The sequence below is a fragment of the Brachycentrus maculatus genome, unplaced genomic scaffold (assembly GCF_059751285.1).
Source record: "Brachycentrus maculatus isolate JH-2025_06_01 unplaced genomic scaffold, ASM5975128v1 h1tg000340l, whole genome shotgun sequence".
Classification (NCBI taxonomy): Eukaryota; Metazoa; Arthropoda; class Insecta; order Trichoptera; family Brachycentridae; genus Brachycentrus; species Brachycentrus maculatus.
This window is the reverse complement of record NW_028281089.1, coordinates 299,538-324,954: the sequence shown is the minus strand read 5'-3', so window position 1 is coordinate 324,954 and position 25,417 is coordinate 299,538. Positions and strand designations below refer to the sequence as shown.

Genomic DNA, 25,417 nt, shown 5'->3' with positions numbered 1-25,417 from the left:
CAAAAAACCGAATTAAGTTCCAACTTCTTTCAACGAAGTCGTTTTCTTTTAAATTCATTTTTTTATCACCCATCACTGTTTCAAATGATATTTCGACTGCCTAGATATTTTCAGCGCTTTGGAAATGTTTACGGCTGGATGTGTGATCCCTTGAATATATTTGTCGTGTGTGAAACGCTGTTTCCACTTTTGGAAACAGTCCTGGAACGCTTCTTTTGTAATGTCTTTCAGTTCCTTCGTCGCATTTGCCTTAATTTCGGGAATCGTCTCAAGTCTTCTTCCTTTCAAAGGTCTTTTGAGTTTGGGGAACAAGAATAAGTCAAGGATGAGATGAAAAGGATAACAGCTGTAATCGAGTGTTTGTATATAATATATCGCTCACTCCTTTCAACAACGTCACATTTCAAATAACTTGATTTTTCAGGAGATTGTTTTCAAAGTTTAAATATATAATGAAATGTATTAACAATAAATATCAAGCCACTTTTACTGTGCAACAGATTTTTTTTGGTAAAACCTGAATGTTTTTTCTCCATTTGAAAAATATTTAGTATTTTAGTTTTCTTCAAAATGCTAAAACAACACTTTCTGCCCTGAAGCGGGTAAATATTAAGTTAAAAATATGCCTCTTGCTTGGATAAAGTACATTTTCAGGGCATTCCGAAAACGTGAAAATTGTCAATTTTTTATTTATGACGTTCTTGAAAGGAGTGAGCGATATGTGTGTGTATAGGAGTTTTTTGTATGGGAATTACATTTATTTATTTACCTCGCTTATAAGGTTTATAGATCATTAAGTGGATTTTTGTTTCTTCTAACTAATTAAATATGTCTTTATTTGAATCTGTGTTGGGAACAGGAAGTATAATCTAGTGTGGGCCAATCAGGAACTTGTCAGTATTTGCTCATTGCTGGGAGGAAACCACGTTGCACTCCTCAGGAGAAGCCGGACTGCTGACTGTCATCAACAGACCTTCCGATCCACTAGAAGAGGGTTCGGCATTTTGTGTCCTAGCTTGTGTATAGGAGGTTCGGAGTCCTCGTGTAACCTTGCGATACCTAAGGGATTTGTAAAAATAAACATGACGTCACATCTGTAAGCAGATCTGACCCGACCTGCCGAGAGCGACTGTCGCCCGAGTAGGTCGGGTTGTTTGTAAGAAATAATACATATTGCAATACCTACGGTTACTTCACCTTGTCCCAAAAATGTTTCTCTCAACGAATACTGCATCGGAATACAAAACCATGGAATCTAAATTAAATTAAATTATTTTTAATTTTAGTTATACTCGGTAAATACCACTATTTCTAAAAATCTATTGTGACAAGTGTTTCGATGCATTCCGCACCATTTTCAAACCCCGTATGATGAGGAATGCATCGAAATACGTATCACAATAGATTTTAAGAAATATATAGTAATATTTACCAAGTAAAACTTAAATTAAAAATAGATAGATGTGACTGCTGAATCAATTAATGAAATTAAATTAAATAAGACAATAATACCTATAGTTATATTTTTAGGTAACCAAATATTTAACTCGCAATAAATTATACAATATACCATATTTTGCACCTATATTAAAAGCATTGTTAACTTTGTGGTATTGTAATATAACACTCTCCTTATCATTCATAGTTCGCTTTGTGAAATATCATTTAAAAATACTACTTCACTAATAATCATTCCATCACCAGGTCAACTGTAGACCTCAGTATTTACCATTACCATACCACAAAGTGCAGCAAATACTTTGAATATACAAATTTTATTTTATTTGACCAGTGACCGGGTTTCGTCGATACCGACATCACCATTCTGAGTATTGAAAATTATTATTTGAAATGTTCATTATATAAGAGATTCAATGTGAAGTGGTAAGCGCATTTGCATAAACTGTGGAAAAACATATAGTTGTTGTTTTATTATATAAAATGCAGTTCCACCAAGAAATAAAAATACAAAACTTAATTTTGCCCAAAGGATTGGTATTTTTTTAGAAGGGCGTTCAGCTCATTAAATGGATTTTTGTTTCTTCTAGCTAAAAAAAATGTTTTATTTTCCTATGTGTTGGTAACAGGACGAATAATCTAGTGTGGACCAATCAGGAAGTTCTCAGCATTTGCTCATTTGCTGGGAGGAAACCACGTTAAACTCTTCTCCCAGACTGTGATTGGATTGGTAGAGTGGTATTCTTAGTGGTAGAGTGGCTGGTTATTTAACCAGCAATATTCTTGTCATTTGACAAGAATCTGGGTAATGAACAAACCAGAATGGCAAAGGAGATATCATTTGTTGCTGCAGATTGAGACACCACAGGATTGAGACCAGAGAAGAAATGGCAAGTAGAAATGTGATTCGAATGGTGCAGCGCCCCTGGGGTCGGGTAGCGCAGCTAGCGGGGCTCGCTGGCCGCAGCCGGCAAGGCGATGCCCATATCCGGCCAAGTGGGCCGACTGGTCATCGTGTTTGGTGTGATTGCTCCCGATACACGGACAGTACATGATGGTGCGCGGATCGGGTCCAGATTGCGCAACGCCTTACGACCAGCTCTCCGCGTCCTCGCCCGTCACGGCTACTCGAAAATACGAGTATTCTTCAATGACGTTCAGGGTAGACTCTCAAATATTCAAAGTCAGTACGCGACGATTTTTTAAATAAATGCTTAGTTAAATGCCAAAAAACACAACGCAAAAAAAAATTCATTAATGATGTATATAACCACTCACCGGGTGAGTGGTTATATCGCTCACTCCTTTCAACAACGTCATAAATCAAAAAACTTTATAAAATCAGGAGATCGTATTTAAAGTATATGAATATAATCAAACGTTTTAAAAATAAATATCAAAGACCAATATCTAGCTTACTCCTTTCAACAACGTCATATATCAAAAAACTTGATTTTTTAGGAAATCGTTTTGAAATTTAAGAATATAATGAGAATATAATTAGGTAAACCTAATGTTTTTTGAAAAATATTTAGTACTTTTAAAATAATAATTATACAATACCTTTTCTTCAAAATGCAAAAACAACACTTTCTGCCCTGTAGCGGGTAAATATTACGTTAAAAATATGCCGCTTTTGCTGGGATATAGTACATTTTCTGCGCATTCCGAAAATATGCACAACTGAAAATTGACGATTTTTTTTTTGACGTTTTTGAAAGGGGTGAGCGATATTTATACTATTATTAGATACTAACATTTTTGTAATAAAATATAAAAAAATAAAAATGACTAACCACAAAGTAAATACTTTAAATATTAACAATATTGAGAATAATATAAAAATTAAACTCATTATTCCAAAAATGGTATCTAAATGGTCAACATTTTCATATTCAAAAAATACACCCATGATTCTACATTCTACATTTCATTAAATGGACATTTCTAACGCATTATTTTCGAATATAAAAATGTTGACGATTTCGATAAAATTTTTGGAATAAAGAGTTTAATTTTTTTGCGTTTGGCCCTTTGGTATTTAACCAGCGTATACTGGAATTTATTTTTCTATTCCAACCCTTATCCGCACCCAATGGTGCGTACGTCACTGCATCGTATACAGTGGCGTGCACAGAGAATTAGGATTAGGGTAGGCAGTAGAGGTAGGCAGTAAGGTAAGCTGGTACTACTTAGTAAGGTAGAGTAGGTACTGGTTGCGTTTTTGTCACGCGGGTGGGTTAGGAACGGCACTGCTTTTCTACTGTACGGAATGCACGCCCCTGATCGTATAGAAGCAGTGTTATCTTATATAAGTGTTATCTTATATAATACACGAAGGAAATGTGATCGGCCTTCCGCTTCAGGTCATATTAAATCAATATTAGACTGAAAAATCACTAATATTTATTTCAAACCTCTTGCGAATCGAACCCAAGCATAGCCTGGCGCGCTTACCACTGCACTATGGAGGCATAACATTAAAATGATACTGGAAGCAGGCAATTCATTTTTTTTAAACTAGGTACTAACCTTTCGATAACTCTTTTCTTTTCAAAATCATATATTTATTATATTATTATTCGAAGAAAAACTTGCTTTCTCAATATAAAAATGGCGTTTTAAGGGGAAACTTGCTAACATCCGATTCCTTAAGCGATCGGCTGCGTGAGGGTCCAGACATGTTTCCTAGTACAATTTTTTTTTTAGATTAAATATTGGAATTTGATTTTTTTTTCATAAATTGAAAAAAATATTTTTATCGTTTTTTTTTTAAACTCCTTACCTTTACCTTACCTTTCAATGGCTCTTTTATTTTCATAACAATGTATTTATTTCGGAGAAAAACTTTCAATACAAAACTCTGTTTCATGAAAAATATTCAATTATGTTAAATGTTACCTCGATTGAAAAAAAATCTAGTTGTGGGCGATTGATTATTATTATTTATAATATAAACTGTAAATATTCCAATAGTGTGAAGTCAAATTGCATGTTTTTCTATCGTATTCTATCTAAGGTCGAAACTCGACCAAGAAAATAATAGAAACCCGTGGATAACAGTCGGCGTAAGCCGCTACCGGTATCTACCCTATTCGTCAAAAGATGTCACCCGCGCAGTGCGGTTTATTTCTTAAGTGAACAATCACTTAATCTACCCAACAGAAGATGGCAGTAATGTTATTTTCCTATTCACCAATAGATGTCACTGTACGCTGTCAAGTTAGAACGTCATGATAAATAATATAATTTGTACATCTATTCAAATACAGATGGAGACATCGACGTTAGCTACTTGTTTCTACGATATTCATCAAGAGATGTCACCCCGCGTAGCACGGTTTAACTGTTTTATAAATAATTACTTAATCTACTCAACTGAAGATGGCAGTAATGTTATTATACTACTTACTAATAGATCTCACTGTACCAGGTCCGGTTAGAATCTTAGATAAATTCTGTAATACATATTCAAATACAGATGGAGACATCGGCCTAAGCTACTTGTTTCTATGCTATTCATCAAGAGGTGTCACCCCGCGTAGCGCGGTTCAATTGTTTTATAAATAAAAACTTAATCTGGCGGTTTCAAAAGTCTGCGTAATCGGAGGGCATGTATGACTAGATGTATGGATATGACGGAGGCGAGGAGTATATGTCAGGACAGAAGAGTGTGGCGTTCCATCCTACCCCTGCGGAGAAACGGCGTGATGGTAGTAATAGTTAATCTACTCAACTGAAGATGGCAGTTATGTTATTATACTACTTACTGATAGATCTCATTTAATTGGTCCGGTTAGAATCTTAGATAAATTATATATTACATCTATTCAAATACAGATGGAGACAGTCGGCGAAAGCCGCTACCCATTGCTATGCTATTCATCAAAAAATGACGCCCAGAGTGCTGGGCGTCATTTGCATAAGAATTAAACCGTGTAGTGACACGGTTTAATTCTTATGCAAATAATCACTCAATCTACCTAACTGAATATGGCAGTAAATAAAAGATGTTGTTATATGCCAATATAATCTTAGATAAATTCTATTAAGTAGTAGTAGCAGTGTTTGCATTACTGAATCTGTCTCCATCTATTCCAAAACAGATGGAGACAGATTCAGTAATGCAAACACTGTGTGTAAACATATCCACAGCATACACATCATACTTTCAAAGATACTTTCATCAAATGTGAAATAAAAGACCAGTTTTACTAAATTTCTTTTATTGATTCCATAAATTTTTTTATGAAACATAATATAGTAAAAATTGATAACTATATATAATACAAAATATTTTACCAAATAGTGGCGTAAATTTATATAATAATAAAATATAGATTCATTATTTCTTTATTAAGGCACATTATATAGTCATGGAACTACTTACTTTAAATCACTACTCAATCTATATCCTTCATTTGGCACTACTTTATATTGTATCGTCTAACAAATAAACTATTTTATATTTACAATCTAAAAATAATGTATCTTATTTATTCAGTTATAATTTTGCAATATAAAAATTAAACGATAGGTAATGTAAAAAGCTGTCATGTTTAGTTAGGTAAGGTAAAAGTGCCGTCAAGTTTAGTTAGGTAAGGTATGCAGTCATGTATTTGGTCATGGTTGGTTATGTGAGGTAAATATTCAGTCGAATTTGGTAAGGTCAGGCCAGATTGAATTAATTTCATATCAGTCCGACCAATTGTTTAATTGCCTTGATGGATCAGCGGTTAGCACATTTGGCTACAGTACATGAAGTCCTGGGCTTGATTCCCGGCAGAGTCAACATTTTAAGTTACAGTTTTTAACATCTGAGAAGAAGAACTAACACCAAATTTCATGTAATTTTGCAAACAAGATAACACTGCATCTATACAATGGTAGCGCTATATGCATAATGGTTCTAAAAGTCTTAGTGGGGTTATTATTCTAACATTTTCAAAACCATTTTTTCAAATGTTATTGCTGCTACGATATAATGCAGTGCCCTATGCACCATTGAGTCCAGATAAGAGGTTAGAAGGAAAAGACATATTACGAAGTTGAGACAGAGTTGAGAATCGAACCCAGGATCTTGCACAGTTCAGTACAGCGAGATAACCACTGCGCCACAAAGAGTTATGATATTTGTTTGGGTCGGGTTGGCTACTTGTGTCATACATATTGTATCTGGTAAGGTTTGGTTCATTTACACTATATATTATCTAGGTTGGGTAAGGTTAGGTCATTTCAGATGAACACTAGGTTAGGCTTAAAGAATATAGATAACTATAATACTGACCGCTTACTATTTATAATTCATATATACCCATGTAAACAATACATCATTTACATAAAATTAATCTAAATATGTAATAATTTAGCCGAAAAGTTTTAAAAGAACTTTACGATATTTTGCAAAACAAGATTTTTTAAACATACCATCTTGTTATAACAATATTTTGTTCAATATTTGTACATACATTTCTTAAATATCCAATAAAAATTAACCTAAATAAGGCCTCCGCATAGGACATTTCATGATTTAATTTTTTCACAGATAGAGTAATTAAAAATAAATATATAATTATGTAGAAACTATATAAATAATTCGATCTTTACAAAAATCAGCCGGAATGGGTAGATGATGGAAATACAAACTACAAAAATCATTTAATAGATTTATATTATCCACTGACACTTGGTGATGGAATTGCATTTTTAATATGTTATTAGATTAAAACCAATATTTTTAGCTTTTCCACTTTATTTTTATTTGACCAGCGACTGGGTTTCGTCGTTACCGACATCATCTGACTGGTGGGAGGCTATACAAATTGTTATGTTATATATAAAACAAGGCAGGAGTTGATAACCATGATTTGATATAATTTTATTGAGAAATTAATTTAAATCACGGTTATCAACTCCTGCCTTGTTTTATATATAACATAACAATTTGTATAGCCTCCCACCAGTCTGATGATGTCGGTAACGACGAAACCCGGTCGCTGGTCAAATAAAAATAAAGTGGAAAAGCTAAAAATATTGGTTTTAATCTAATAATATATTAAAAATCATTTAATTAGCTGCATCAGTCACAGCACTGACCGTAATATTAAAAGACTTAAAATAAATTTATTTACTATACATATTGGCCATGGGCAAATGATTATAAAGAATATTACTATCGATTTGTTTTCTTATAACCGCCTGCTTTTGTTCATATGTAAAAATGTGTAAAAAATCACAATAATTTGTAGGAAGCCAAAAAATACATTTCATTAGAATATAATTACGATTTTTAATATAAGTAACATTTTACTAAAATAACAGGAAGACAATTTTCGTATTTCAAAATACAATATTGCAAAATACATACACATGTATGTACACACATTAGGTGAGCTATTAGGTGATGAATGATGTGTTGAAGTATTAACCCTAGATTACAGAACATTCGTTAAATTTACGACGGACATCCAATCTGTGGGAAGCACCGAGGCAACACATGTAAAGAATGTAGTAACAACTAGCATATTTTTTTTTTATCGATACTTTATGTTTGTATTGTATATAAAGGCAATCACTTTGTGGTAAAATTTTCCATTTTTAATTAATGTTTTACCTTGTAAACACTACTATTTCTTAAAATCTACTGTGACACGTGTTCCGCATCATTTTGTTTGAAAATGATGCGGAATGCATCGAAACACGTGTCACAGTAGATTTTAAGAAATAGTGGTATTTACTGAGTAAAACATTAATTAAAAATGTATGTAAAGTTCTAAAAAAACATGTTGCACTTATTTTTAAATGTTTTTAGTAAAATGTGAGTTTCTTATACATTTTACGATAGTCCCATATTTAGGCACATTAAAACGAGTTTGTGGTCTAGGGTTAAGTGGCAATTTTTTAAATTTAACAAAATATATATTTTTAAACACAGCTGTATTGTAAATTTTTATAAACATTATAATAATAATATTAAAAAAAATATACTTTTTTCAAATAACGGAAAATAAGAAATTACAAAGAAAATGCGAGGAATTGAATAATGAACCTGTCGCATTATCACTGAGCCGTGGCAAAACTCCAATTCCTTTAGAACACATTAAAATATAATATATCCATAAAAATTATAATTAAGTACCTAAAATAAATGAGTAATAAATAGAATGCTTTATGATGATGATAAACTTTTTACATACTAAATATTTTATTTCTCTTTCTAAACATTGTAAATATATCATATATGATGAATATTTGGAAGACATTTACTAATGGAAGAATTACTATAAACAATGGAATATTCTCATTTGAGATTCCACAATTGTGATAGAGTTTGTATCACACGAGATTCGCAGTAAGGGTACATAGTACCATGCTCACATATTCACCTGGAATATCTCAGGTCTGTCTTATTTGATACCGCAATAGATGTATGCTATTTTCCACCTCAGAGTACATCCAATAAAATGTATATCAAAAAAGTCCAAAACAACTCAATAGGGATTTGTGTTAAACTTTACAATCAAATAATTTTAACTAAAAGCTGCAATATGAATAATTTCTCTTAAAACTAAACAAATTTTGCGTTAACTATGTAATGGCTTTTCAAATTATAGTAAGTGGCAAGTTGTTGCCAGATCAATAATAATTATACTAAAATAATTTTGAGCAATATATAAAAAATAGAATTTATAAGTATTCACAATGTAGAAATATATATTTATAGATCTCATGCGTAAATTTTATTTATATTATTAATAAGTTATTTCCACTTGGGAGGAATATCGGAAGAAACATATTCTACATATAAAAGGATTTTAAAGATTCTATACAAATCCTAAATATCAATATCACTTTTGTATCCGAAATTCGTTAGCGGAAAAACAGTATTTTAGTGAGTTGGACACTGGTTGGTCACCAATTACAGAGGTTACCCTCACACTTCGCATCTTTATACTGAGATAAACTATACTGAAACTGTGTAATATAAAATTTTCCAAATATATATGTATAAACTGTCTCAGTCTTCAAAATAAATAAAATGTGGATAACTCCCAAAAATGTTTTTTTTATAATTTAAAAATATATATAATTTCTTAGGTTGAGCTGTCAACTTGACAGCTTAGACCCGACGGAAAATAAAATATCAGATTAAAATGTTATGAAAACTTCCCATTAAAACACTTGAATCTTTTTCCCAAGATTTTAATAAGTATGTACCAACAAAATAAATCATGTAATTAAAAAAAATATTTGAAGTTGTAATAAAAATCTAATAATAGAGGACATTTAGGCTATAGTTGGGTGAAACAACAGCGGTGTGGTATAATAAAACATAAGTGTATACATATATGGTATAGAGTTATTGAGCAAAAAATTATTGCTTTTACGGTTTTTAAGAAAACTGGATTTAAAAATAAAAATTGGATGTAACAAAATTCACTAAGAGAATTATTGAAAAAAGAATTTTACTCTCAAATAGAGCCAGCTACCTCGTTAAGAACTAGCTACCGGATGATGCATGCGCCATGTGACAGATGTTGTTCTCGCAAACAATTTGCCATGATATCGCGCCCAACGATGATGTGTTAAAACATATTTTTTTCGTAATGGATCAATCAAATGTAATTGGACAGTGGAAACTGCATAGAGCCGACGCCCGAGTTTCCTGGAAGGGTGTGGCTTTAAGCCAAACCAATCAAAATTAGCTCTACCATCGTTCAAATCTGGGGTTATGTCGTATGTTAACACAATGTTTGCGGGAAACGCTTAAAAGCGTCTTTAAAATACTGTTGGTAGAGAGTGAGAGACGCTTATAAGCGTTCTATTTCCTTACTTTTGGTACAGTGCGAGATGCCATAAAACATTGTAGAGATCGGAATTAGGTTTGCGGTTTCTTGTGATTAGTATACGACCCTAAATTAGAGTCGTGGTTGATGAAAAACCCCCTCCACTAACAATGTGTTAATATGGTGAAGATTATACAAAATAGTTAAGATAAGATTAAGATATTGCACAGGCGATGATAAAGATTTGGAAACGATTGGAAAAAATAATACATATCGTAGTCATACAGGAGAAAGTGACCAAGTGCATTGTTTTACAAAAACGTGATCATTGACTATTTGATATCTTACCAGCTTAATATTGCCCTTAAAAAATCCCAAAGCATTTTAAACTTGACAGTATAACATATTGACTTGGTAAAAATGACTAACTGCATTGATGTTTATTTTCTTGCCAAGCAAAAGTGACTCAAATGGCCCTCCTGAACATTTTACTTTTTGGTAGTTGGTCACTATCTCCTGGACGACTACGATATTATAAAAGTAAAAACAGTTTGTTAACCACTTTTCGTTGTTAAAATTTAATTGTGCCTTGGGATGATTTGTCGGGGAGAGTGGGAGGGTGGTGTTGATGATGATGAATGAGTTGTGAGCGCGCTAGGACAGCTCCTGGTAAAGCCCCTGCTCGTCTTGGCCGTCGCTGACGCCGCGCATGTTGAGCTGGCGCACGACGCGCTCCAGGAACAGCGCGGCGTCCTGCGCGCCCGAGAACTGCCCCTTTTCCGTGCGGTGCTCCACGCCGCCCCACGTCACTACGTCCTCGCGCCCCGTCGTCACCGAGCGCCCGATGGTGAAGATGAGCCGCCGCTCCCACGCGATGGACAACAGGTTCAGCACCTGCCCGGCCAAACAAACCAAACTACACTTCGGCACTTCAAACCAGATGTCTCCGGAAGGTCCCCAAAAAAATATTGAAAAATCCAGGTAGATAGTTACACATTCTAATTTTAATCATTTTTACATTGTGACAAAATCTTTGACACATGCTATATTTGTCAAAGATTTCAATATATATTCAATATCCCCATCTCAGTAAAAAAACAATCATCCATGTTGAGATATCAATGAAAACCTTGATCTTCTGTAAATTTAAGCTCTATAAAACAATCAAAAGAGTAAAAAAATTATTTAAAAAAATAAATAAAAAAAAACAGCACATGGTTAAATACTTTATGTTTAAATTATATCTTTTTGAGGTGGGATGCAAGTACTGTGTGTCCGATCCTCAGCCTGCACAGAAGGGACACATTCAGCTTGGGAATCTTGATTTTGCGGAACCAAGGTGATTCACCAAGGGGGTCCAACACCTATTGTCAATCAACTCCAAAAATGTTAACGGTGCGATCATTAAACATATAAAAAAGTATGGCAAAAGCGTGTGACCCCAAAAAAAAATCAATAAAAAAAAAAAATTGTTTAAGTAAAATCACTAGTATGGCAGGTATCACCCAAAATTAAGTGCTTTGCCAATAAATTTAAAAAAAAATAATAATAAAATTATATCTTATTTCAAATTATTTCTAATAACAATGCTAACTTTATATGAAAAACAGGAATCTAAATATGCCAAAGACCGGCAGCTTAACTACTTCGATTTGTTCAATTCGCCAAGTAGATTTGCAAGTTGAGAATCGGTGGTTTCAAAGCAAAAATCTCCAGTCAACTGCAGTTGACAATCACGACTGCTCACGTATCTGTCATGCAATCGGTTCTTGCCTGCAGACATTTAGAGGACTCGGGACAGAGTGCAGGATGACACCAAAGGTAGCTGATAGAATATTGTATACTGACCCTTCTGCCTTGCTGGGTGTCCGGCAGGAAGCACTGTCGGGGGAACCCCACGGCGTAGTACGGCCGCCCGGGAGAGGGGTGCTCCGGGCCTTGCACGCCCGACACCACGCTACGCAGAACACACGGTTACAACACAACACTTACATGCACACGCCACAAATCCATGCAGAAAGGGTTAACTGCACTGTTGAACTAAGCACAGGAGAAAAATCTTCATATCGACCCGTAATAATTACAATTTAATTAATAATTAATTAAATATTATAATTATTTTAATTAATTAATTAATAATTATTTAATTAATTAATTAATGTAATTAGAAAAAGGAGCAGAGGAAGACCGAGAAAAACATGGCACGATCAGCTATACCAAATACTTGAAAGTAGTCAGGTTAGGAGTCGTAACAATCGGCGGGTATGTATGAGGAGATGCATGAACGTGGAAGAGGCGAAGAATGCTTGCAAAGACAGAGTGGTGTGGCGTTCTATTCTCTCTGCCTACCCCATGCGGGGAAGCGACGTGATGGTTAGTTAGTTAGTTAGTTAGACCCGTAATATCTGTTGCCAAGTGCTCTTTGAATATGTAAATCTCACTCTCATCATTCATCGTTCACTTAGTGTAAAACCACTTAAAAGCACTACTTCATGACTACCCATTTTGGAATAACCATTCCATCATCAGCTCCACTGTTGACCTGATGATGGAACAATTATTCCAGAACCGGTAGTCGTGAAGTGGGGTTTTTAAGTAGTATATACATATTACACAAAATTAACGATGAATGATAAAGAGAGTGTTATATTACCATACCACAAAATTAACAATGCGTTTTAATATATGAAATAAGTTAAACCTCAAATTAAAAGAGATTCGCCTTTTCTCTGTGCTCAGTATTGCAGTACAGTATGTAAAGCACATATGTATATGAAGAGAAATATTTGTTACAATATTTGAGTAATGTACTAACTTGTATGTGATTTGAATGGTATGCGTAGAGGCCGGCTGACCGGGCAGGGGTTGCGCCTGCAGCCCCCAGCCCATGGTGCCCGGGGGCTGGTTGCCTCTCATCTCCCCGTACACCTTGGAGCACACCGGACACTGGATGTACAGGGCGCCCTGTATCAACAAAATAAAGAATGTGAATTAATGATAATATTTTGTCATAGTAAAACAGTGACCAGAAGTGTAGAACAGGACGCAGGACGAATACATCAAATTTGGGTAACACAAAGACCAATGGAGAGAAGAATGTTAAACATATCACTCAAGGATCGAAAAACGAATGTTTGGATAAGGGAAAGACCAAGGTAACAGACGTGGTTCAAAGAATCGCGGAACAAAAGCGGAACTGGGCAGGTCATGTGGCACGTATGCCACATGATAGATGGACGAAGAAGGTGCTCAACTGGAGGCCTAGAACAGGAGGCAGAAGCGTGGGTAGGCCCCAGACAAGATGGTCCGATAGCATTAAGAAAATGGCGGGCCTGCACTGGAAGAGAGTCGCGTCCAATAGAGAACTGTGGAAGTCCAAGAGGGAGGGGTTTGTTGGATACTGGACACAAGAAGAAGGTTCTAGTAAGTATGGTAAGTTGGTACCTTGCAGGGAGTAGTCGTACTCCCGTGTGGGCGAGCCCGAGTCGCTGAAGGAGAAGGCTGAAGTAACTAAACCTCATTTTTTTTACCTAACGCATTTTTTAGATTTGCTAATTTGTAAATTAACCCTTTGCACTTGAATGGCGACAATATGTCGACATGGTGATTTCCCCAGTAAATCGGTTGGCGACTATATGTCCCCACATGTTTAAATAATAAGAGGCCAGGATACCTACTAACGCAGGTACAATTCTGTCCCGCCAGTTACTCAAGGTCCTTGCTAGTATTAAGTCACCTAGTAGATCAGTTGGTAGGGGACTTTCGGCAGATTCCAAGTTTGGAAGTCCTTCGGGTCGACCAAAAAGCGCATATGTTAAACATTTTGTGTAGTTTTAAGTGTGTAAATGGTGCTATGGTGGTGAAGGGTGGTATTGTTTGCATGCTGTGGTAGTGATTGTCCTGACGAAGAGACGGATACGTCTCGAAACCGTTAGACATAAAAATCTCGGTGAGTGGTTATATACTAATATTATATGAACATGTTTGTAAAAAAATAAATAACAATATTTATTAATTATTACCCTGGATTGATACCTGATGCGCAGGACTGATCATCTTGCCTTCATATAATAAACGATTGAATAAACATTATGTCAATTTGATACAGTGCCTTTGCACCACAGGCTGAGGATAAGGGTCAGTAGTAGTAGTAGAACTTTGCAAAATCCACACATTCCAAGTTGATTAGGGTGGCACAACCAGAACTGGTTCTCGTCGTAGGTGTCTCACCTTGTTGGTGCGCTGCTGCTTGGTGAGCATCCGGTTGAGGCAGGCGAGGTGCATCATGTGCGAGCAGAGGGACAGGGCCACCACGAGGCGCGGCTTGGCGGGGGGCGCCGCGTGCGCGGGCGGCGGCGGGGGCGGCGGGCCCGCGGGCGCCAGCGGGGCCAGGCACGGCGGGCACACGGCGCCCCACTGCACCGTCTCCACCACGCGCACAAACCCCGAGATCACGCTGGACGCCGCGTCCACACCTGACGAGGAAAAACAACCCGATGAGTGCACTGCCGGGATTTGGAATAACGGATGAAGATGCAAAATTTGCAAACTATAAAGCAAAAATAATTACATTATCAAACACTGTTTGATAATGTCCTAAGAAGACGAAACGCATCACGTATTAACATATACATAAATAAATGTAGAATTCTATGCAACAAAAACCTGGTTTTATTTTGGATATATTACCCAACAATAGTTAAAATATATCAGTATTATTTTGCTGGAGATTTTTTATTTAAGCTAGCATCAAGTATGGTCAAGTGATAGTGGACTTCAGGACGACCTGACGTGATACGAACAGAAGAAGAATGTGGCTCACCGACGATGCTGCCGTTGGAAGAGGGCGTCTTGGGTCGGGACATCTGGCCCGGGAGGGGGTCGCTGTCGAACACGTCATCGCTGCCCATGCTGCAGTCCAGGAGGTCGCTCACGGATTGCTGTAACGTACAAATATAGTGATACCTCGTTTATGCGTTCCTAGACATAAAACGCTAAATGAAATTAATGTGAATAAAAACGATACATGATAGATGTTTCAACGGTGATAAAAGGAAATAATGCAAGCCTAAGATGAGCATTATCCATAAAATTAAGAAAGGTGTGTAGAGATGATTGATCGAAATTGAATGAGTGAAGAAAGAATGTTAAAACAAATGTAAGAGGTGAATTTAGTTGGAAATAGAAGCAGAGGACGACCGAGTAAAACTTGGCACGATCAAGTATTTCAAATACGTCAGTATTTCAAACAAGTTAATATTTCAAATATGTGGTCAGGTCAGGAGTTGGAATAATTGGCTGGTATGTATGAGGTGCGTGAATGTGGAAGAGGCGAAGATTGTTTGTAAAGATAGAGTGGTGTGGCATTTATCTCTAGAGGTAGGCACCCTTGTGGGAGAAGCGGCATGACGTTTTTTTGTTATTTTATTTTTTTAATATCTTAGATGCTAAAAGTTTAATTTAAAAAATGTAAATGATTGACTCCATTTTGGCATATAGGCATAAGCCTAGTTAGGTATTCATACTTTGTTTTAAATTTTATTATATAAAACATGAAAATAAAGAACCAGCACAAGCCTCGGTTCTGATTAGGTGATGATGAACAAAATTGAAATCTCCCCTCCTCCCCTCACCTGATTGAGGCTGTCCTTGCTCTCGTGGCTGAGGTAGGTGGAGATGGTGTCCACGCTGGGGCGCCGCCCCGAGCGCGTGCTGGAGGAGTCCGCGTCCAGCGCCCCCGCCCCGCCCTCGGGGGGCACCAGCGCACCGGGCAACGGCGCGCCCGAGCTCGCCAGGCTGGGGCTCTTGTGACCTGCAAAAGGAGAGATCGCATCGTCAGTACATCGACTATACTACAGTGGCAACACCTGCTTCTGCTGAAAGATTAATTATTGATATATTATTTTGAGAAATAAAAAGACCACTTTTTTGATCCAATCACATTTTTATTAACAACCAACTAGTTTCGGCAACAACCTGTTGCCCTCTTCAAGGTTTATCATAATTAAGTCATAAATTAAACCCTGAAAAGCGCAACAGGTTGTTGCCGAAACTAGTTGGTTGTTATTAAAAACATGAGTGAATAAAAAAAGTCTTTTTATTTCTTAAAATAATAGATTAATTATTTATTCATTTGTTTTTTTTTTTTACATTACAAATTTTACATCAATAATTACATAAAAATAAACATGCTAAAAGTCCCGGGTCCAATTCCCAGGGTGGTGAATATAATTATTAATAAATTGTCAATAAAATTCTTCTTTGTGTAGGCCGTGTGGCCTGTTTTTAAGAGGAATAAGCCTCCTGCGATATTGATAAAATATTTATTTAAAAGTTGTCCAGTTCAAAAAAACAAAACAGAAGCAATAATAAATGTAAAAAACCTAACCTAGTTTAAAAAATAAAACAAGTCGGATTATAATTATGCATTACTAATAAAATTAACCCCAGTAACAGGAATACTAACACTTGAAAGTGAAGTGTAAAAAGTGTAAATAAAAAATAACTCGACACAGGCTATAACACCCAAGATGAGTGAAAAGCCATTAAAAAGAAGAAGAAGAATTATAATTATATTTTAAAAAAAAAGATAAATCAGGGTCATTTATCAAAGCATTAGAGTGAAAAAACAATTTATTTTACACTATAGAGACGGAGGCTTCTCCTAGCGAGTATTTAAAAAGATTTTCTCACTGAAAATATTGAGGTTGTGCAGTATCTGCCTGGCCAGGTTGGGTTTGGTCTTGTCTCTGGTCTCCTTGGGCGGGTCCCGCGGCGGCGGGCGCGCGGGCGGGCGGCTCCCCGGCTGGCTGTGCACAGACTTGCCGGAGCCGCACGACACAGCCGACTTGGTGCTGGAGCCCGTGTGCTGGTGCGGCACTCGACGAACACCCACTGCTGAAATGGATAGATAATTGTTTACTAATAAAATCAATCGAGGGAAACAAGATTTGTATCAAATCGGCCTGTAATACGCACATATATCGCTCACTCCTTTCAAGAACGTCATAAATCAATAAACTTGATTTTTCAGGAGAATGTTTTTAAAGTTTAAAAATATAACACAATTTGAACTTTTTACTGTGCACCAGATCTTTTAAGGTTAAACCTGAAGGTTTTTTCTTCATTTGAAAAATAACTATTTTTTTTTTTTTATAATTAAACAATACCTTTTCTTCAAAATGCAATAAATATTACGTAAAGTAAAGTAAATATTAAGTTAAAAATAAGCTTCTTTTGCTAGGATATAGTACATTTTCTGGGCATTCCGAAAACATGCACAACTGAAAATTGAAAATTTTTTATTTATGACGTTCTTGAAAGGAGTGAGCTATATATATTCATATGGCCACGTTTTAAATAATAATAACTTTAATTCTTTTTAAAAAAGGTTGTTCAATTCACATTGTTCAATCCTGACTATTATATACTCAGACAGTATGCCACCCGACCCTCTATACTAATCACAAGTAATCGCAAACCCAATTCCCATCTGTACAATGTTTGCAGGCGTCTCTCGCGCTCTACCTAAAGTAAGCAAATAGAATGCTTATTTATATTCAAAGCATTTACTTTGTGGTCAAACATTTTAATTGATATTAGTAATGTTAGTAAATAAGCACTCACCGACTACTTCTGTCTACCGGTTTCGAGACGTACCCGTCTCTTGGTCAGGACATACACTACAATTTAACAATCATGCGAACAACACTACACCACACCCACTTAGTACTATTCACATACACTATCACTACACATGCAAAACATGCAGAGCGAGTTGTTAGTCCCACCATGCTTTTGGGAAACTGAGCATGGTGGGACTAACAAAGCATGGTGGGACTAACAACTCGCTCTGCATGTTTTGCATGTGTAGTGATAGTGTATGTGAATAGTACTAAGTGGGTGTGGTGTAGTGTTGTTCGCATGATTGTTAAATTGTAGTGTATGTCCTGACCAAGAGACGGGTACGTCTCGAAACCGGTAGACAGAAGTAGTCGGTGAGTGCTTATTTACTAACATTACTAATATCAATTAAATAGAATGCTTATAAGCATCTCTCGTGCTCTATCAACAGAACGTAAGACGTTCTTAAGCGTTTCCCGCAAACAAAATAGTAATTTAATTTTGTTGTCGAAAATAGACTGAATCCATTCAAAATGTGATACCACAGACGAATGTGCGGCAAAATGATGTATGATAGATGTATGAACGGTAAAATAAGGAAAATAAGTAAAATAAGGAAAGGATACAAAGCCGAGAAAAACGTTATCGTTAAAATTGAGAAAGGTGCGTCGAGATGGTTAGGACACATAGAACAAGGAAATATGGAGTGAGAAAAGAACAGTAAAACAAATTTATTAGTCAAATTGAGTTGGAAAAAGGAGCAGAGGGAAACTTGAAATGATCAGGTATATCAAATACTTGAAAGTGGCCAGGTCAGGAGTGGAAATAATCGGTGAGTATGTACGAGGAGATGTATTAATATGAAAGAGGAGAAGAATATTTGCAAAGACAGTAGTGTGGTATTCATTCTATTCTCTCTGCCTACCCCTGCGGAGAAGCGGGGTAATGATTAGTTAGTTAGTTAGTTGAATCACTACCGACAAGTCGGCATAGCACTTGCAATTCAAACTCCTTGGCCACTTGAGCCACCCTCGGGCTAGACTGACAACTGGTTGAATAAATTTGGACAGAATGCGTGGCAAGTCACAGTCACCTTGGTCTCTGGCCTTGGTGCGCGGGTAGGGGGGCTGCTGGACGCGGCGCAGGGTGCCCCCGTCCTGGGCCTCGCCGCCCGCCTCCAGGGCGCACTGCAGCCCGAGGGGCAGGGGCTCCCAGCTGCCGCCGCACCGCCGCTCCCAGCGGATGCCGCGCCCCGCCGGACTGCTCACCGGGTACAGCGAGCGACGCACCGCGCATTCCAGAGACATCCCCTCTGGAATTGGCCAAAACAAAACCCGTACAGAATATTGACGGGCAGAATCTCCAAACCCTAAGAAATTATTTTTTTCATCAATTGATTCGGCAGTCACTTTGTGGTAATATTTATCCATTTTTAATTCATGTTTCACTTGGTAAATACCAGTTTTTCTTAAAATATATTGTGACAAGTGTTTCGATTCACTGCGAAATTGTTTGAAAATGATGCTGAATGCATTGAAACACGTGTCACAATGGATTTTAAGAAATAGTGGTATTTACCAATTAAAACCTAAATCAGAATTATCTATTACTCACTATCTCTTTACACGATTGTTTGAAACTGGCATTAGATATAAATAAAACGTCTATTTATTTTTTCATTTAAATACAAAGTTATTACATATGTATGTCCGAATGGAAACCGAGAGTGTCTAAACTGGATTTGAGAAGTGATTGATTAAACTAACCAATGACAAGTCATAAACCTTGAAAATGCAACTGACGAGATATCAATATATGTATTTATTAAACTGAGGTGGCCTAATTGCTTAGAAGCATTATCTTACAACCAGCTAATAATAGACTAGCGATACGGGTCGATATTTTTACCTACAGCTGTTAAATAGTGACCAGATTGTGTTTGTACATAAGTAAAATATTTAATAAAAAATTATAATGAGATGCAATATGAATGATCAAATAATTACTATAATGTAACTGTAAAACTCAACGTAAATAAAGAAAACAAAAGATTAGAATCAGGTAAGAAGTTGTGAGTGTGTAATATATCTTTTATTTACAGCATTATACATATTTTCAATTCAGCGGGCATTTCAAGTTGTATGCATTATATATATTTTTTTCTATCTGAACGTGATTTACAATACATATTTAACCATTAGAATGCTAAACCTTAAAGGTTTCCTGTCTGAGTAGATATATAGCTAAGTATTCTATCCTTTTTGTGCATGCAGTAGTAGGAAGTAGGCAGATATGGCATTTAAACCACTTAGACCAGATAAGAATAATGGTCCATCCATTAAAAAACAAGTTTTGAAAATGTGACCTTTCACAAAGGCCATCAATGACTCTGGCATACAAATGTCTTAGGAAACAATTCATCATTACAAATGTATCACCTAAATTAATATACTATGCAATATAAAAAATATAAAAACTTAATTGGAGACAGATGAATCTTTACTTGAATATTGATTTTTCCAGTATCTATTGGAAGCCAAATTTGATTTTTTTTTTATAATAATGATTATTTCTCGCAATAATGTTCTTGAGGTGACGCTGTACAGTTAACTAAAGCATACTACTATGACCGACAATTATTGGTTAACAAAATTTGTAGCTGTGTTACATATTTGCACCTTGATGTTTAATTTCGGTTAACGACTAACTGGTGTTTTCCCCGATGAGTATGAGATTAAGCCAAAAAGGTGTAGAAATAAAGTCACATTTATACACATATTGAAAGCAATCAATGTTATTCAATTAACTTATGTTAAAATAATTCTTGCTGATTTTTCATTGACATCATTTTTTTTTTAATTAATCAAATATTGTCACTCCTTTCAACAATAACATATATCAAAAAACTTGATTTTTCAGGAGATCGTTTTTAAAGTTTATGAATATAATCAAATGTTTTAAAAATAAATATCAAGCAATTTACTGAACTTTTTACTGTGCAACATATCTTTTTAGATAAAACCTGAAGGTTTTTTCTCCATTTGAAAAATATTTAGTGTATTTAAAAAAATAATTAAACAATACCTTTTCTTAAAAATGCAAAAACATACTTTCTGCCCTGTAGCGGGTAAATATTACGTTAAAAATATGCCGCTTTTGCTGGGATATAGTACATTTTCTGGGCATTCCGAAAACATGCACAACTAAAAATTTACAATTTTTGATATATGACGTTGTTGAAAGGAGTGAGCGATATGATTAATCAAATGTCTGGAAAATGCATTTGTACATTTTAAAACTGTAAAATATACATTAGATCCATTCCAGTTATAATGTTCTCCAATGTCAAACACATAACCCACTCTTATTAGGTAATGCGAGTCTCATTGGAGATGATTAAATCCAAGCAAAAAATGGCATTCCATGTGAGAATTATGTGACACACGAAATACACACATATGGAAATACAGTGGAACCTCTCATAACGAACATAATTAGAATCTTACTTGTTAAGCGAAAGACTTGTTATACAAAACGGTAATCCTGAAATTATCCGGAACATTGGACTGTATGTTCCCGATAGTTACCTAAGACAGCGTCAGCATAGATTGTTTCACATTCCTATACACAGGACCAACCTGCTGATGGTTATGCCTGTAGGAAGAGCTACCGCTATGTTGAACAATATCTCATTGGATATTGATCTGTTCCATGTGCCTGAAGGAGTTTTCCGAAGCGGGATTCTTCTACACCTTAAGCAATAGTTCTTGCATATTTTCGATTTTTGTATGTATTTAATGTTTACACTTTAAATTTTTTAGTTTGTAATGTATATGTTAATTGAAAATAAATAAATTGAAAATGAAAAAAATTGAAAACAGAAAAAAACATTTTTTGTTTTGACTGAGATTTTTTTTTTTTTTTAAATAACAATTTGCATCATTAAGTCAAAATTGCATATTTTCGAGTTAACGTTTTTTGCCAGTATATCCACAATATGCACATATCGCTCACTACTTTCAAGAACGTCATAAATCAAAAAACTTGATTTTTCAGGAGATCGTTTTTAAAGTTTAATAAATATAATAAAATGTATTCAAAATAAATATCAAGCCACTTATTGAACTTTTTACTGTGCAACAGATCTTATTAGGTAAAACCTGCATGTTTTTTCTCCATTTAAAAAATATTGAGTTTTTTTTTTTTCTTAAATTTAACAATACCTTTTCTTTAAAATGCAAACACAACACTTTCTGCCCTGTATACTATGTACTAGATCCCAGCAAAAGCGACATATTTGCTGGGATCTAGTACATTTTCTGAGCATTCCGAAAACACAACTGAAAATTGACGATTTTGGATATATGACGTTGTTGAAAGGAGTGAGCAATGTGTTCCACATTTCGAATTATTAAAAATAGTGCTCGACATAGGGATAAACAAGCACAAATATGAGCGATGGCCGGCCTGGGAGCGTAGCATTGGGGAGATAGGGGGTAGGTACCGTGCTTGTCCATGCACTGGGTCTGCGTGCGCAGGTTGACGTAGCAGCCGGCCAGGTCGGGGTCGGCGTCGCTGAGCAGCACGCGCGTGAGCTGCTTGGCGTGCGCGCGCTCCAGGTGCTGCGCCACCGCCGGCCCGTGCGGCAGCCAGCGCGGGCCCTCCTGCCACTCCCACACCACCACGCAGTGCGGCGACCCCATGCTACCTGTAACGGTATATACACGGGTCTACCAAACAGTAAAATGACTCGACTGCAATCAGTGTTAAACGCAGCAGCGAGACTGATTTTTGGAATTTCTAAATTCAGTCACATCACCCCACTACTTCACAAACTCCACTGGTTACGCTTTCCCGAAAGGGTTGAGTATAAACTCTGCCTACTCATGTATAAATCAATACACAATATGGCTCCAGAGTATCTTATGGAGCTGTGTATTCCAGATGAATTGGTCGATAGAGTGGGATCAAAATTACTCATATCGTAGTCGTACAGGAGAAAGTGACCAACTACCAAAACGTAAAATATTCAGGAGGGCCATTTAAGTTACTTTTGCTTGGCAAGAAAATAAACATCAATGCAGTTAGTCATTTTTACCAAGTTAATATATTATACTTCCAAGTTTAAAATCCTTTGGGATGTTTTTCAGAGCATTATTAAGCTAGTAAGATATCAAATAGTCGATGATCACGTTTTTGTAAAAACATGCACTTGGTCACTTTCTCCTGTATGACTACGATAAGTATATATTTGCTAACTTATTTCGTTTTCATCTTTTTGATTTTTTGTTTTCTGTTAAAATCAGATATTTGTAGTTTATATTAGCACTTTTAATATAATTTTATTTCTGATATCTATTGTATTCTTGCCAGTGCCCTTTTATTATAACCTAAAATCAAATGTATACCCACACACAGGCCATGCACCTTTGTGGGATCTTTTTTTGTATTAACATTTTTTTATTTTTTATACTTCAAATTAAAATATATTGTGAAATGCAAAAGAATTTAACATTAAAAAAGAAAAAAAAGCGACCCTGAGGGCGCTTATTTTACGAAAATGGCACTTTATAAAATATCTTTTTTTGGTCCGCTTCTGTAGTGTAATGGTCAGCATGCTCGGCCACCGTTCTTGAGATCCCGGGTTCGATTCCAGGGGGGGGTCAAATAAATATAAGTGATTTTTTTCACTCTAATATTTATTCAATATTACCCTGTTCTGGTACCTGAAACGGATGGCTGATCACCTTTCCTTCATGTAAGCATCAAGATAAAACTCCGTGTTATGATGCAGTGCTCTATGCACCATTGGGGTGCGGATAAGGGTTTGAAGAAGAAGAAGAATATATTTATGCATATTTAATTTTAAATGTGCCGTTATTTCTTTAAAGGTAATTTTTTAATAGCTGCATCGCGACGATGCAGTGTTATCCTGATTGTTAACTTAATGATGGTATCACTCGTCAGTGAATGTATGATATTAAATAAATATCAAGGTGAAAAAACACTTAAGTACTATTTATTTTTCCCTTTCTGACAATCGAATCTGGGACCTCGAGCACGGTGACAAAACGCGCTAACCACAACACTACGGAGGCAGACAAACAGTAGCTAGTTTTGAAATAAGGTTATTGGTCATTTAACTAAATAAATTGTAAATATGAGTACCATGTTGGTTCAATAAATTCAATTCAATTAAGAGTAAAAATTTATATAAAAAATAATCGTAAACAAATAACAAACATGATTGATAATAATTTATACCAACACAATAAATACTTCATAAACTATTTAATGTAAATTTAAAGTTCACAAATAGCATGATACAGGCTTAGGGAAAGTATCATGCCATTATTGAATTGGGCAAAGTGAAGCCAATTAAATATTTCACGAAATAAAATGAAGATGTACCAATGATTGGATCCGATTAGTATCATCTGGCGGTCGTGAACCTGCCACTAGATGCGTGGGAAACAGCCGATCCACAGCTTCCCATAATGTATCATCCCAATTATCGGTAACAAAACACTCTCTTATATATCTCAAATTGGGGATAAATCGCTAAAATCAACTTTTAACGTGTCCAAACGTGACACAAACACAACATTCCAACGTAAAAACTTTTAAATCTATCATGTCAACAATGGGCAGTACCTCGACGTCGCCATTTTAATATCAAACTGAAGTTGTCCGCATTCCAGAATTCAAAATTATTTCATTTCAAACGTTGGTACTTGTATATAATCTTTGTGTTGGTATCACTATCTTTTTTGTTTGTGAAAAATTATATTATTTTGCAATAGGTACGTACTCTCCTATGATAGAAAAACTGCAATAGTCTAAACATACGCGTATTATGTACGAAAGATTTTCCGTAAGATTGAACGGTGCCCCGCAACCTTTTCTTACTTATGACACACCTCAATTCTTTCTAGCACCAAAAACTAAAATATATAGGTGAAATGTACTGACCATTGAATTTTTTTTAGTTATAATAATTATTCTAAACTTATTCTTCCTGGCTCAATTCCAACTTTCCGTCTTTGTAGACTGTTGGGGTTAGCTCTTCTCGTCCTCAGGTTATAGAAATATATCCTTCTATTGTATATAGCGTCACCTAGGCCATGCCTTCGATCATATTATCTTTCTGTAGCATTCATGAATTTTATGGTCTTCTTCTAGATGTCTTTCCGGAAAGATCCATGGCAAACGTCTGGTTTACAATATGTTCAGGTTCTCTATGTCCCATGTGCCTATACTATCTCAATTGCCTTACTATTGATGTCAGTTACACCCAGGCTTCCACGAATGCGTGAATTTGTCTCTAAGAGACACTCCAGCTGATCATATAAGCATTCGCATTTCAGCAATTTCTAGTTGCCTAGAGTAGGTGTTATACATCGTCCAGCATTCGGAGCTATAGAGGAGTGCGGGTCTGACAATTGTTTAGTAGACTTTTCCCTTAAGCTTGGCTGGCATTTTTGGATCTCAACGGGCTCACGGTTTGGAACTTCATCTGCTGCACACACTCCATTCTTGTGTATTAATGA

The 25,417-nt window shown here is 35.8% G+C and overlaps 2 protein-coding genes across 3 annotated transcripts in view; both read right to left on the bottom strand.

Moving 5' to 3' along the window:
* The window catches only part of LOC148303906 (rab GTPase-binding effector protein 1-like), a 273,584-nt gene that overhangs the window by 219,921 nt on the left and 28,246 nt on the right, over positions 1 to 25,417 (bottom strand). The gene's annotated exons all lie outside the window — the stretch shown is intronic.
* dx (deltex E3 ubiquitin ligase) lies at positions 10,790 to 24,675 on the bottom strand. Of its 2 annotated transcripts, none has more exons than XM_088269169.1 (10): positions 24,279 to 24,675; positions 22,372 to 22,575; positions 18,961 to 19,179; positions 16,938 to 17,141; positions 15,878 to 16,056; positions 15,067 to 15,184; positions 14,475 to 14,719; positions 13,060 to 13,208; positions 12,093 to 12,201; positions 10,790 to 11,138 (listed from the first exon to the last, which is right to left on the bottom strand). In XM_088269169.1, exons 2-10 carry the CDS (start codon positions 22,568 to 22,570, stop codon positions 10,899 to 10,901), a joined length of 1,662 nt encoding a protein of 553 aa, XP_088125295.1. In that variant the 5' UTR covers positions 22,571 to 22,575; positions 24,279 to 24,675; the 3' UTR covers positions 10,790 to 10,898. The 2 variants fall into 2 exon arrangements, with proteins under 2 accessions (XP_088125295.1, XP_088125296.1); XM_088269170.1 differs by having other exon boundaries at positions 16,938 to 17,138; positions 24,279 to 24,533.

Coding starts and splice junctions, on each gene's coding strand:
- dx (XM_088269169.1), bottom strand. CDS start 22,570: ATGGGGTCGCCGCACTGCGTGGTGGTGTGGGAGTGGCAGGAGGGCCCG. Junction 14,720..15,066: donor TTCCAACGGCAGCATCGTCG/GTGAGCCACATT, acceptor TTTCCTCGTCAG/GTGTGGACGCGGCGTCCAGC. Junction 13,209..14,474: donor AGCAGCAGCGCACCAACAAG/GTGAGACACCTA, acceptor TTGTTGATACAG/GGCGCCCTGTACATCCAGTG.